This window comes from Acipenser ruthenus, chromosome 1, assembly GCF_902713425.1.
Source record: "Acipenser ruthenus chromosome 1, fAciRut3.2 maternal haplotype, whole genome shotgun sequence".
Classification (NCBI taxonomy): domain Eukaryota; kingdom Metazoa; phylum Chordata; class Actinopteri; order Acipenseriformes; family Acipenseridae; genus Acipenser; species Acipenser ruthenus.
The window spans coordinates 12426492-12441465 of NC_081189.1; the positions used below are offsets into that span (position 1 = coordinate 12426492).

Sequence of the window (14974 nt, forward strand, 5' to 3'; positions counted from 1 at the left end):
TTCCACCATGACAGCTTTCAGATTGCTATACTGTAAGTGTTATTTTGCTATTCAACAGCTCAGTGTGTGATTAAGCTGGGTAAAAAAAAAAAAAAAAAAAAAAAAAAAAATGTAAAGCACTTTCATTCTTACTGTCACAATTAGTATAACCCTAATGTGTTTCACAATGTCTTTTTAACATAGTAACATAGTCAGTAATCTTGAGTAAGAGAGAAAGAAACACATTACTTAGTAGTACCAGGCTTGTCCACTCATTAAAAAAAGAAACAAAAAAAACAGTATTCTATTTTAAAAATAAAATATACTTTCAAACATTTATCAAAATAAAATGCTTCCATGAAGAAGAAATATTTAAAATTTTTAACTGCCCTCTTAATTTGCTGCTGCATCTGTTCAGAGGCAGACACTTTAAATGTGCCCACTCTGTGTTGGATGTCTTGGCGCCCCTTTGCAGGGTCCCTTTCCTATACTATAATAATAGTGACATTCAGCGGGAAAGGCTGGGAGTAGATATGAAAAGCAGAGGGACGGGGCTGGTCATTCATTCTGATTTACCAGCTATTTAGCCAGTGGGAGCTAACTGGTGCCAGAACAATGGGTTACTTTTCTTTAGTGCACATTTAGAGTGCATGAAGATAGGCATGCAGACTGGATTTGCTGATCAGACAAAGGAATTATTACAGGACCTTCCTATTAGAGAGCTGGTTGTCTGCCTGTCGACTTCTTTGTAAGGAATACAGCTCAGTGTTTTTAAGAATCTGTACGGGGAAACCTCCACACTGTTTGTATATGGCAAAGTTTCTTGCAGAGCTTCTGGGCTGCACATTGCCAGGGAAGGGCAACTCTCCTATGTTTGAGGTAGGTTTGGGAAATAAGATACTTTTGTTTGTGTATGTGGATGTTGTGGAAGGGTACCTGAACCCTCACTTGGCTTTCCTTTTAAAGTTAAGAAAGCTTTTTCTGATATCGACTAGCTTGCCAGTTTGCCATTCCTTAATGTACTGCAAAGAGCATTGAATCAAATCACGCAATTTGAAATCATCTTTTATAATTCTGTCAGTGCTGCTGGGCTCTGCTATGTGCTCTGATAATATTCTTGATATTTTCAACCATGCTCTTCATTTTTAAAACTTATTGTGAAGCCTTCGGCGATTGCTTTTTTCAGTATTGTGACAACTAATTTAATACAGGTCGTTGTAATGAGGCTCTTGTCATAAGTTTCTATGCATTTTCATTCTAATTTATATGCTTGTTTAGTCCAATGGTTCATTAGGTATTTTCTAGGTGGTAAGTTGAGGTTATTGAAATTAATTTAACTTGTTTCTAACACCATCGTTGGAGTACTGGGTTTTTAGCCACTGTGTCACCTGTTACTCAATTAAATAAGTAAAGCACCACTATTGTCTACACAGGCTGGTTAAGAGTCTACACGGGGACTTAACTCATGAAGAGCTGTGTTTTTTCAGTATTATCTACAAATATCAGAACTCGCTTCAGGTAAGAGCCCTGGCCTTCAGGCTGTGGCTGAAGCTGCTCTAGTTGTAGAGCACACTGGCAATGGGTGTGTAACATTAAGATGGATGACTGCAGTACTGGACATATCAACCTATTGTATCCATAGGCCTTAGAAAAAGAAAACAAAACATTCACTTCATTTTGGGACTACTTAGTCTTGAAACGGGCTTTGTGTACAATTCAAAATGAATGTTCAAGTTTGTTTTAGGGGGCGGTGTCCCTTAGTTTACACCAGACCACTAAAAGAGAATGAAAGGGATGCAAATTCGCTCATGTACTCTTCTGGTTGTAGCCTGTGCTTTGTGGTGGGAGCTTATAATAATGTCTCTTCCAATTACAGTAAATGGGTAATTTTACAGTTGTTATTTTATATCTCTCTTTCAATTTACATCTGATAGATTAAATAAGGCAACACTTTAATTTTACTAAAATGTGTTAATGCATTCATATCATTACTGTAAAACAACTATCTCTCTCTCTCTCTCTCTCTCTCTCTCTCTCTCTATATATATATATATATATCATTTAATCAATAGTGTGTTATGGTAATCATTGTTACTGTACTAAAAATCTGAACAGTTTTCTGAATTTCTGAGGCACATTTTGATCTGTGTGTTTGATCCCCATCACCTCTATCAGGTGTAATTTAATGAGCTGGGAAATCGTTCCAATTTACTTACAAATCTGTTTCTGTTCGGTAAAGTGATTCCTTTCATGGCAGGTGGTTGTAATGTGACACGTGTACAGTCTGCTCACCATGTACACTTAAGGAGCCTGCCGACTCAGACAATTTGTGCGGCTCATCAATCTCTACATGCTATTCTCCCATTTCATTGACAAGATCAATCGGCTACTAAGAACCACACAAGCTTAGATGGGCCTAATAGCCTCCTGTCATTCGTATATGTTCAGATGTTTTTGTGTTCATTTTTCATATACTCAGTGACATCACTCAGCACTTTGGAGAGCAATGTAAGGCAGTTACCTCGACAGGTACAGAATGGCATGACTAACTTGTTCCAAATACTCTATTCGCTGGTAACACGACTACTTTTCTGATCTCACAATAATCTCGTCAAATAATTGTAATAGTTTCTTTTACTATTGCTATACATACTGCCATTGAGTGTTTTATAGTTCTGGGTGATTATTTTAAAAGTGCCCTTAATTTTACACGTGTATTATCAAAGCCACAATGTATCAAAGTACCTGTATACAAAAAAAAAAACAGAATCCTATATCGATCTCTACCCTGAACACCCCTTAAATTATGTCTCTTAAATTGCAGAGGTCTGACACATATATTGGGGACCTGCTTTAATTTGAGCTCAGTGAGCCCACTAGTAGCCATACCTGGGAAATAGCATTTTGTCAGAACACAAAATCATGTGGTTTTGATTTGCACTTTATAGATGTGTCTAAACACATATAAACCCTGAAAAGCAAGCTCTTTTAAAATGAAGAAGCATCCTGTATCACCTTTAGATATACTAAACCTTGTCTTGTAGTGAAATCTAATAATAGGTAATGCCTGGGAATGCAATGGAGAGTCGTGACTCTTTTGTTCCCTCCAATTCTGTCACATATTACAGGCAGCTTGTGAGGATTGCTTCCTGCCAGGGTTAAGCTGCTGCTTATCACTTCTGGTATCCCGATGATGGGTTTTGAAAAGAATGGTCCGCTGCAGATTTTAACGGCAATTACAAACAAGCCCTTTCCCATCCAAAGCTAGTAGATTGGAGCATTAATTGGTTAATTGGCAGGGAATTACGACCACTGGCCCATTAAATAACACCAATTTAATGGACAACTTTCATTGCAACTAGCATTTACAGTTTTCTTCCGCCATATTTTGGATAGGGCTCTGGACTCTTGACCGGAGGGTCGTGGGTTCAAATCCCAGTGGGGACACTGCTGCTGTACCCTTGAACAAGGTACTTTACCTAGATTGCTCCAGTAAAAAACCCAACTGTATAAATGGGTAATTGTATGTAAAAATAATGTGATATCTTGTAACAATTGTAAGTCGCCCTGGATAAGGGCGTCAGCTAAGAAATAAATAATAATAATAATAATAATAATAATAATAATAATAATAATATTTTTTAGCATTTTACCTATTTTGGCTATTATAATAGAGCTAGCCAGGCAAATATGCAACTTCCAGCACATATTTTCCATTCAGTGTTCTTTTTTTACATAAATGCTTAGATGAATTGTTTAAAAATGTAAGCAGTACTACACCCATCTTCTTGTCAAGACTTTATTGAATGGTTTCTATAGAACATGCAGAACTGAAGCTGATGGAAGTAGCAACTTTTTAAAACAAGAGCATTAACCCTCTGATAAATCAAGCCCAAGCTTAAATTCGTATTTGTTACTGACGTTAGAAATGAAGGAAATGCCGACTGGTGTAACAGTAGAGAACTTTATACTTTAAAAACATACTAGAATGAACTAGCTGGTATAAAATGCCTACTTGATCCCACCCTCTTTTGTTGGTTTGTTTTGTTTACCCACCTCCTCCCCTACTCCTCCTTACAGCATGCTATGTACAGGCATGTGGCAATGTGCCCCGTCCCTGTGTGCATTTGTGTGTTGCGTGCGTGTGTTAATGTTGGTGTATAGTCATTGGTACATGGGATATAAACGGGTCTGTGTTTCACGTGTATTTAAAAAGTGTAGATTTGTATTTAGGCACGAGGAGAGCACAAATCACTTCACGTGCTGGTTAAATGTAATATGCGAGCACGGGGTTGCACAGAATTAATTCACGTGCTGGGATTCAAGTGAATAATTAATTAGTAATTGAATCCCAGCACAACAGTATATATAGATGCACATTTCTTTCAGTCGGGGTTCGGTGTTGGCCCTCTTCTCGGCCTCTGCGACCAGGCGATTCTTCCCCATGCTTCCCTCAGCAGCCTATGCAAGGGCTGCGGAGGGCCGCCAGCTTCACGTCCTGGTCTTTCTGGTGAAGGGAGAGGCAGCTCCTGCTTCTCTCCCCCTGATGGTGATGGAGGCAGAGGCAGCTCCCGCTCCTCTCCTCGTGATGGTGGGGAAAGTGATACCAGCAGGCATTCATCCTCTGCTGGTGGGGGAAGTGATACCAGCAGGCATTCACCCTCTGCTGGTCGACAGGGACCCAGCAGGCATTCACCCTCTGCTGGTGGACAGGGACCCAGCAGGCATTCACCCTCTGCTGGTGGACATGGCGGAGGCAGAGGCAGCTCCTGCTGCTCTGCTCCTGCCAGTGGAGGTGGCGGAGGCAGAGGCAGCTCCTGCTGCTCTGCTCCTACCGGTGAAGGTGGCGGAGGCAGAGGCAGCTCCTGCTGCTCTGCTCCTGCCGGTGAAGGTGGCGGAGGCAGAGGCAGCTCCTGCTGCTCTGCTCCTGCCGGTGAAGGTGGCGGAGGCAGAGACAGCTCCGGCTGCTCTGCTCCTGCCGGTTTAGGTGGGAGCAGCGTGTAGTCTCCTGGTGACGGAGGTGGGAGCAGCATGTAGTCTCCCCCTTTTTCAGGGGACTGGTGCTGCTCTGCCTCTCTTGCAGGGGACTGGTGCGGCTCTGCCTCGGAAGGGGAAACCAGCAGGCATTCTTCCTCTGCTGGTGGAGATGGGGACAGCAGGCATTTTCACTCTGCTGGTGGAGGTGGGACCAGCAGGCATTCTCCCTCTGCTGGCAGCTTGGTTCCTAGGGTTATGGAAGCCCCGACTTTCCTCTCTTTGGGCTGTGGACGCACCGACTCCGCCCTTTTGGGCTGTGGACGCACCGACTCCTCCCTTTTGGGCTGTGGACGCACCGACTCCTCCCTTTTGGGCTGTGGACGCACCGACTCCCCCCTCTTGGGCTGTGGACGTTCGGGCTCCCCCCACTCAGGCGTAGGACGTTCGGGCTCCTCCCACTCAGGCGTAGGACGCTCGGGCTCCTCCCACTCAGGCGTAGGATGCTCAGGCTCCTCCCACTTGGGCTGTAGACGCTCAGGCTCCTCCCACTTGGGCTGTGGACGCTCAGGCTCCTCCCCATAATTGCGGAAGGGACAGTTGGCGAACAGATGATCCTGGTCGCAGAGGAGGCACCCCGGCGTTGGCTTGTTAGATCGCCGTGGATGTCTGGCCCTTAGGCGGCACTCCTCCTCCCTGTCCTTCACCTCTTTATCCTCCTTCCATCCCATTTTAATTATTTATATATATATATATATATATATTTTTTTTTTCCAAAAAATGCGGTTCATGCTCTGGCCTGAGTCCTGGAGGCGCTGTCGATCCCACGCAGGACACCACGTGTCACAAAGACGGCCGGAGTGGGTGGCGTCAGACCAGATGCAGGAAATAAATAAACAGAGAGATGTGGTTTGGTATAAGCTGGGCGCGTGATCGCGCTCAGCATTTAATAAACAGAAAATAAAAGGTTTTAAACACAAAAACACGGGACACGGCACTACACGCCAAAATAAAAAGACAAACAAAACGGACTACACAGACAAAACACGGTGAGCAGATTTACCTATAATTATTATTATTATTATTATTATTATTCTCTTTACCTCCGTCTCCAATCCCGTTCTCCACTCACCGAACACCTAACCCCGACTGACAGAAATGTGCATCTATATATACTGTTGTGCTGGGATTCAATTACTAATTAATTATTCACTTGAATCCCAGCACGTGAATTAATTCTGTGCAACCCCGTGCTCGCATATTACATTTAACCAGCACGTGAAGTGATTTGTGCTCTCCTCGTGCCTAAATACAAATCTACACTTTTTAAATACACGTGAAACACAGACCCGTTTATATCCCGTGTACCAATGACTATACACCAACATTAACACACGCACGCAACACACAAATGCACACAGGGACGGGGCACATTGCCACACAGCATGCTATGTACAGGCATAAGATCCCTATTCTGCTCATTCCATAGGCTGCAGGCAGCAATGTGTAGGCTTCAACAGTTAGGACCATTGGCCAATTATATTCTGCTATTGTTTTGAAGCATTGTAAAAATCTAACAGTAAATTACTGTTTTTATCTTTGGATTTAAAAAGGGGACTATTACTGTTAACAAATCGTCTCCTGCTTTAAAGTATATCGATGTGATACCCCTGGTATCGCTCTTTCTCCCCACTGGTGAAGTTAACCACTTTACTCTTTGAAACAGACATACAGTAATTAAACCACTTCATTTACAAGGGTGTCCTTGTCAACATGGCAATGACTTTCAGTTTGGCCATCAGAATAGATTTCATTCATTGTGGTTTGGGCTAGATTTGACTCATCAATTTATAATTGTACACAGTATTGTCCAATTTGGCAAATAAAAACAACTCAGACATGTAATCTATCTTGTACATAGTCTTTAGGCATTCTTAGTTATGCATGACTTAATCTAAATATATTTATGCACAGACGTGGATCTAATTCATCTAAAACATCTAATTTCCATGCATATACAATAGTTCCTATTAATACAGTAGCACCTATTTTTTTATCGTCTTTACTTTTGCAAGTTTTGACTCACAGTTGCAGAGTTTGGAGAAAAAAGAAAGCTGTACCTTAGATGATATAGCAGGGTCCTTAAATGTATTTTAAAAGTACTAAGACACTAACATATCTTCTTTCATCTGACAGATACAGATACTGCACATGTATAGCCTAGTAGGTAAAACAGAACCCTGTGGAAAAGAACAAGGTTTAAGTTAACATATCTGTCAACATGTCATATTTAAAAGTTAAACAGTAAACACCCATCTAAAATAAAGCCCCCATTGAGATAGCATTGCCTAGCCATAGGTTTTACAGTGCAATCTGAGATGGGATGAAACTAAATATATAGGAACTTGCACCTCTAGTATTAGTAATAATATATAAATGGAATTTAGGGAACTGAAATGAGTATGAAAACATAAGCTACGTGAATGGTTATAAAACAATGTTTAATTGCTGACATGTACCTATTTTGTAATAGTCGCATTATTTGAGCCTATTACAAATCTATTCCATATTTGTTTTTAAACAATGTTCTTAAAGAACATTGAGATAGATACTCAAAGCCTTGTGCTCCAAACAAACAACTCAGACATGTAATCTATCTTGTACGTAGTCTTACGTTGTCAGGTATTCGTTGTCAGGTATTTTTGTTCTTTTGAGCAAACGAGTGTTTTATAAACGATCTGGAGTAAAAAGCTTTAGATATCGAGCCCATAGCCCCTGTCTGTGGTCTGCTTAGTTCTTGGTAGCCCAGATTATCTTGCATGATAAATGCATTGAATCACTTGCCTGTCTCATAGAGGCTGCTTGCTCCTCAAGGTCAGAGATCAATGACAGTACTGTGTTGGGATGCAGTTGGATGGAAGGGCGGGCTCTTGACAGCAGTGCTGTCAATCCCTTGTCGTTCCTCACTGCTAAATATGTTGACCAAGTTTAAAAACATGAAAAAAACACCCTGTGTTGTAAAGCTGCAAGTATTATCACAGAACCCCATAGAACCACAAACGGTGCTGAAAAATAAACATGTTGGTTTTGCACAAGGACACTGTTCAAGGGCATTCTTTTTCTTGACATGATTATGTCGACTCCTTTAAGCGATGAACATGTATGTGGCTTCCTGTGCAAGCCCTTCTATTCCCTAAGCAGCTCGCAGTCAGAAGTCCTGCTGTGTTCATGGCATACATTTGCATGTATTTATCTCATCATTTTACAACCAAAGACAAAGGGCAGGTTTCATTCTAGAAACATTCCCGACATTTAATACGCGTGTTAAGAGAGAAGAGAAGGTACATTGGTGAAGACTAATTGTATCAGGAATGATAATAAACCACTCATGTAATGCTACAGACCCCTGTAGATTAAACATCTGTAAGCAGATATGCAGCAATGCTGTGTCTTGAAAGACCTCCCCTGGAGAGTCTGGGATTGAATTTCCATATTTATTTATTAAAGAGAATTTGCCTGTATTCACATCTTTTAACGAAATCCGAAATATTTGCAAATTGTACCCTTAAAGTATTTGGATCAATTGTAAGTATTTGGAAGTGCTAAATTAACCACAAATAAATACTGTATATTATAACGATCCTGGGTCTGCTGTAACTGCTTTCGGGAAGGTTCTGTGACCCAGGTTCAACAGTTCAATGCAGCAGGTGTTCGGGGACGTCAGAGATGGGAGAATCGCCACCAATCAGGGACCCAGCTTGCTGTGGAAGTGGTACCCAGTTGCAACATTGTTGGCAAAACCAAGGGACGAGATGTTGCAACCATCAGGGGATCAAGAGTGGGAAGCCGTGTCTGCTTGGGATTGGTGGCTGGTGCACCAGGGGCTTGCCCTGGACACAGGAATAAGTAACGGGCTGCTGGACTGCTGAAACAGAGAGACAAGCTGGAGTGAGACAAAGACTGCAGAAGACAGAACCAAGGAGAGCAGAAGAGAAGTGGGACTACAGCAAAGGGAAACCATAGACTTCACTTAGTGGCTGTAGCTCACGGCTGAAACAGTGTGTTTTTTGTATTTTCTTTCTTTTCTTATTTGTCAGTCTGAGTAGCACTACGCTGCTCAGCTGTAGTTGTACCACTGGCTGGTAAAGCAGCATGCTTTTACTTGCCCAGTGTAGAGTCCCGGCTTAATAAACCGTGAATTAGAGAACCTGCCAATCCTGAGTGAGCCTCCTTCTTTTCCACGCAACACAACAATATATTGGTTAACATACACTTTTCAGAATACTGAATCATTTACTTCTTACACATTATCATCCATTTAAGTTAATGGATCTTTTCACAGCACTAATTGTAGTTGTAAGTACCCCACCGAGTTGTTGCATTTGTAACAATAGAAATGATCCTTATTCTTTTAATAGTAATCTCTCCATTTGACCAGTTTATGGCCCTAGGGTGTGGTAAATCAATGTGATTATATACAGAACACAGACAATGACATTGCGCACATGCATACTAGGGCAAGATTTATTATAAAGATATGGAGGAGAAAGCCACCCACAAACTAGATTTCTGATGCTAGATATTTTCCAGTAACACCCATCTCCCCAAACCTGCTGTGCTCGTAGATTGTGACTTATTAATTACAGTACGTATTCATCTACATGCATCACCTCTCTAATGAGGCTTAGCTCACCTGGCTAGTGCTTGTGCCCAGCAGCCAGAGCTCCAACAAGCCCTGGACAAACATCTTTGCGCAATACCTAATGAGTGTGCTATGGAGTCTAACATTGTCATATGCCATAAGCTTAAGATCAACAAAGGGGGTTATTTCTATTCCCTAAAAATCACAGTGCTTGGAATTCAAACCTTTACAGTATGTTGAGAGCTGTGTAATTTTTAGACTGTTAGCAGTTTTGGAAGTTAAATGTTTTCTCTCTGGGTGCACCTTAGGCAACTATCTACCTACTGTTGATTCTCGATGTCCTGGTATAACATTGCTAGATAAAAACGCTTTCAGATAGTTTCACAGACCCTGATCTGCAGTGTTACCTTAGGTAAGGTAGTCCAAAAATAGTGCACTAGTGGATCTGTGAAACCAGCTGATAACTAGTATTCGATCTGTTCTAACCTCTACTGAAAATAAATAGTGTGTATGTGCAGTATCTCATTTTATCACTGAAAGATAAGGCTGTTTATTTAGTTTCTTGGACTATTCGATACAAAAACAAAATGACAGATGCATTTGCAGTGGGGTCCCTTTTTCTGCGTGGGTCACTCCACTTTACCACCTACCCCTTCACCGGAATCAAAAGCCCCTTTCACACTGGCACGTCTACTCGGGTCCAGACCTGGCTTCTGGCTACCCGGGTCACAATCCCATGTAATGTGAAACCACGTACCTGAGTCGTAACCAGGTTAACCCAGGCCCCAGCCACGCCCGAGTGAAGGTTTCACTTCCGCAAGGAAGGTTTTTGTTGCTTGAGACACACCATGAGTCAGATTATCAAAAGCAGTGTGAAATCGCGTAGCCGACCCGCATGACACCGGGTCCTGACCTGGGTAGGTTCCAACCCAAGTAGAGCATGCCAGTGTGAAAGGGGGTAAAGATGAAGAGACACAGGGAGACGGTGCGGAGCTTCACCAAGCCTCTTTTCTTTATTTGGCAACTCTGTTAAACACAAAGAGTAATCAACATTCTGCTGCCCCTTTGCATTCCCAGCTACAGCTTATTTTCAGAGTTATATCGTGAACTGCATTAAAATAATATAAAGGTATAAACACCATTTTACATTTCAATTAGCTTACAGAAGCATTAAAAAACATTTCAATAAGCAACATTGTGATAAACAACACATGTGATCGTATAGTGGCTGATTTTAACCCTCATAAGGACACACCAAAAACAGACTTTCCTGGTAACCTAGGGTGCAAGCGGACCCCAGCAATAAAATAACATATAACTAACAACTGGAGTAAATGAATGAATGAAAATGTGTATATGAACACTTTATTTTGCTTTTCCTTTACTTCTAGCCATTGTTTGGTATAATGTGTTGTTTATGCTATGAAAAATGGTTAAGACGCCCAATGCGCACAGCTGTCTCCTGGCAAGTGAAGGCACCACTGTATTCTGGATGCTGTAGTTTATTCTAGGAACATGTCACGGGCCCCAAGCCTCCTCTTTCATTTGGTATATTGGCTGTGCTCCTAGCTCTTTCCGTTTTTGAGTTACAGGCACTTGAACACACCTATCGATTTGCTGCGCGGCACAGCACTGGAGCTCTGAATGAGGGGGTGGTACAAAGTACGCATACGGGCATGCCTGACATCAATGGAAAGCACAAAGCCTGCGCTTTTAAATGACATTGAAACCAGAATGCTATCTGTTGAAGTGACCGAGTAATAGGCAACAAATGAAAGTTAGGTGCTGACTCATGTCACATGACTCAAGCCTTAGTTTCGGTTATTATTATTATTATTATTTGTTTATTTAGCAGATGCCTTTATCCAAGGCGACTTACAGAGACTCGGGTGTGTGAACTATGCATCAGCTGCAGAGTCACTTACAACTACGTCTCACCCGAAAGACGGAGCACAAGGAGGTTAAGTGACTTGCTCAGGGTCACACAATGAATCAGTGGCTGAGGTGGGATTTGAACCGGGGACCTCCTGGTTATAAGCCCTTTTCTTTAACCACTGGACCACACAGCCTCGGTTTGCTGTAATTTTGCTTAGGAATGTCTGTTCAGGACATACAATACATCATTGGAAAGCTCTAATTCTGTACTTTCAAACAAGCTTTGAACCACGGTGCTTGAGATATTCACGCAAGAAGGTCGGGCCCACCGATACACTACGCCTGGAGTCCATATGGACCCCAAACCTAAAACAATTTGGGAAATTCAACCAGGCTACCTGGACTAGAATTATTCTTTGTATAGTGTAACAGGATGGGTGCCTGGCAACTGCCTAAAAGGAGACTATGGAACAATGGTCAAAGGTGCTTTGGACTGTTGATGGATGGACAACAACCTGTGCCTTCTGCCAGTTCTGTTGTCAATTCAACGCTTGTCTTCTTTCTATTCCTTAAGGATATTATCTTCAAGTATTGCTCATCCATGTTAGACAGCTTGTTGGGTCTTCCAGTCCTGGGTTTGTCAATTACAGATGATGTTTCTCTGTACTTGTTGATTATGCTTCAGATACCACACCTTGAAAATCAAGTGATGCGAGCTATTTCACTCAATATCTTTCCTTCTTATGCAAGTCAAGGTTGTTATAATAGTAGAAAACACTAGCAGAAGCTTTGAGTAAATTGTTGTTGCTCATGAACACAATATTAAAGCTGCTGCAGTCTCCTTGTCCTCTTCAGTGTCTGGATTATATCTGGAATCTGGAATCTTCAGATGTGGATGCAAAGGTTCCAAATCCGGTCAACATTTTTATGACCCAATATGAAAGGAAAACACAAGCCTCTTAATGAAAATGCAAAGGGGATTTGGGGATTCTTGACCTAAAGTGGCATAGGTGGAATCTCTTCACTGAACTGATATTAGTGGATAGACATGGGTGGCGGAGTGTCCCGCCCTTATGTATTTATTTATTATTATTTGTATTTGTTTGCGGCGTGGATAAAAGCGCCGCGTCTTTTGTTATTGTTTTTTATAGTTATATTTAAAAACATTGTGAGGATGCATGACTGATCAGCTACTGATTATTTAACTAGCTGACAGTCATGCATCCTTACCAAACGCGTGCAGACTGTGGCCGAGGGGTAATAAGATAATTAACAACTAGTTAACCCCTCGGCCAGAGTATAAGAACCTGCCGCTGTCCGTGCTGGAGTTGGAGTGTACAGAGGAGAGTACGGGGAGAAACAACGACAGTTAGAAACAATTGCTAAAATGTGTGGATTAGCCAACACGACACTTACTTGTTTGTCTGTCTGATTCGTTTGGCCCTCGTGCCCTTTGTTTTGTTGTTTGTTTAAACCTTTTGTTTTTGATTTGATTTATTAAACACGCTGAGTGCCGTTGCATTCAGCTTCACCCGCCCATCCATTGTTTGGTTTCAGTTACTTCCTGGTCCGTGACGTCACCACACCTCACCACTGCAAGCCAGTCTGCCACAACATGGGTTTTTTGTTTATATACAGTCGTGTAGCTACTGTATTTATTGCTGCAGGACGTGGGTTATCCTGTGATTTTCAGTAATGTTCTGTAAGCAGAAGCCACTGAGAATGATATGGCAAAATTATTACAACACATGTTATTATACACATTTTCTACATTTAAATACCACAGAAAGTGTTAAATTAGCTTTAATGTGTTGAGTTTTTTGCGATCCTCTAATGGGCTTTCACTGACCCTTATCATCATCATCAACAGCAGCAGTGGCTGCTAGCTTTTTCAGTGGCGGTGGTGTTTATACAGCCCCCTCTAACACAGCCTTGATGAACAGTGTGTGAATATGCATACATAAAGCCAATTGTCACCTCTAGCCTTTGAGGTCTTTATCCCTTTCAAAAACAGGTAGATAATTAAATGATTTGCAAGTGCTGGTTTTACATCTGTGGAGGCTGTGGTTGAAAGACTGGGGAATTAGTGAGGCCGTGCTTGCTTGTGTTAAGTGCTCCATGGTAGATTTATTTATGTGACTCAGACTATCACTAACTAAGCTAACTAAATGATTTTTGCTCTGCAATAACGTTTGCCATCCGACCTTTTTATCAATACTGTGGGAGTGTGTGAAAAGCACAAAGACTCCTTGGAGGAATGAATGAGACTGCTGCATGTGTGTATTTGCATGCATCAGTGTGTGTGTGTTTAATGAGAATGCTGCATGTGTGTATTTGCATTCATCAGTGTGTGTGTGTGTGTTTGTGTGTGCATCATGCTGTCTTTATATGCCATTCAAACCTCTCTGCTATATATTGTAGAATGTCACCCCTCTGTAAATTGGGAGCTAAGTCTGGTTTGAAAGGGCTGGACAATTGGCATAACTCAGATGAAGAGCTTCTGTAAAATGTAAAATGTATAAACCCTATGTGACAGAGCCGTATGTAACTTGTCATAGAGAAGTGCTCCTCTATGTCAGAAGGTGTGGGCTTGGCAAGAGGCAGATAAATTTAATACTGGTTCATAGGTAGTGGCTATACTTGTAAAACAAGCTACATTTTGGGCACATGGTTTAAATGGTAATCATGTAGGCTGTGTCTTTCTTGTTGGGTTTTGGCCATCATGTCTAACTGGGACTCAAGTGACGGGGAGTTTACGATGAACAGGCTTCACAACAAATAATCCCACGCAATAAAACCACGAAGTTACAAACTCTACACTTACGAACTGACCTGTCAACTGCCACTTAAAATGAGTCATTTCTCTCCTGTTTTGATGTTTTTGGTTCTAAGCATCCAAAATCCTACACACACACTTACCTGTACTTGAGTTTTTATCACAATACAGCATGGATTTGACCTGCGATTTCCTTTCAGTAGAATGTTAGAAAACGAGACAAAACTAAATCAAAACACTGCCAATAATTAATGAGCAAACAATAAGAAGCTACATTGGTACACATTGGTTAAATAACTTTAAGTGATTATATGAGAACCTGCCTGCTGCGTCTGCAGAAATCTAGCTGGATTGCAGACTTGGAGATGATTGTTGAATTTACAATGGGAACACATTAAATATTAAAACCACTGCAGTCTCCTTGTTCCCTTCAGTGGATTATATCTGGAATCTGGATTCTTCAGATGTGGATGTAAAGGTTCAAAATCCAGTCAAGATTTCATGCAGGAGTAACTGTAAGACATGCCCTACTGGGTGTGGAATCACAGACTGCAGTATTCTATCCTTAGAAAGGAAGACACGATTCAATGACGCTTGGGGAAGGGGAACATGAGGCAGTTCATTCTCTTAAATTATTGTGAGATTCCCAGAATCCCCAATCCTTGAATGAACCCTGAATGGCATCCCATCAACCTATATACACTTTAGATACCAGTATTGTTACATTC

At 41.6% G+C, this 14974-nt stretch overlaps 1 protein-coding gene across 1 annotated transcript in view; it reads left to right on the forward strand.

Moving 5' to 3' along the window:
• Positions 1–519: 519 nt before the first annotated feature.
• Positions 520–14974, forward strand: part of LOC117403557 (ras-GEF domain-containing family member 1B) — a 138693-nt gene continuing 124238 nt past the window's right edge. The window contains exon 1 of the mRNA XM_034925301.2: positions 520–858. Within this exon, the coding sequence (XP_034781192.2) occupies positions 790–858 (69 nt within the window). The 5' untranslated portion in view covers positions 520–789. The remainder of the gene's footprint in view (positions 859–14974) is intronic.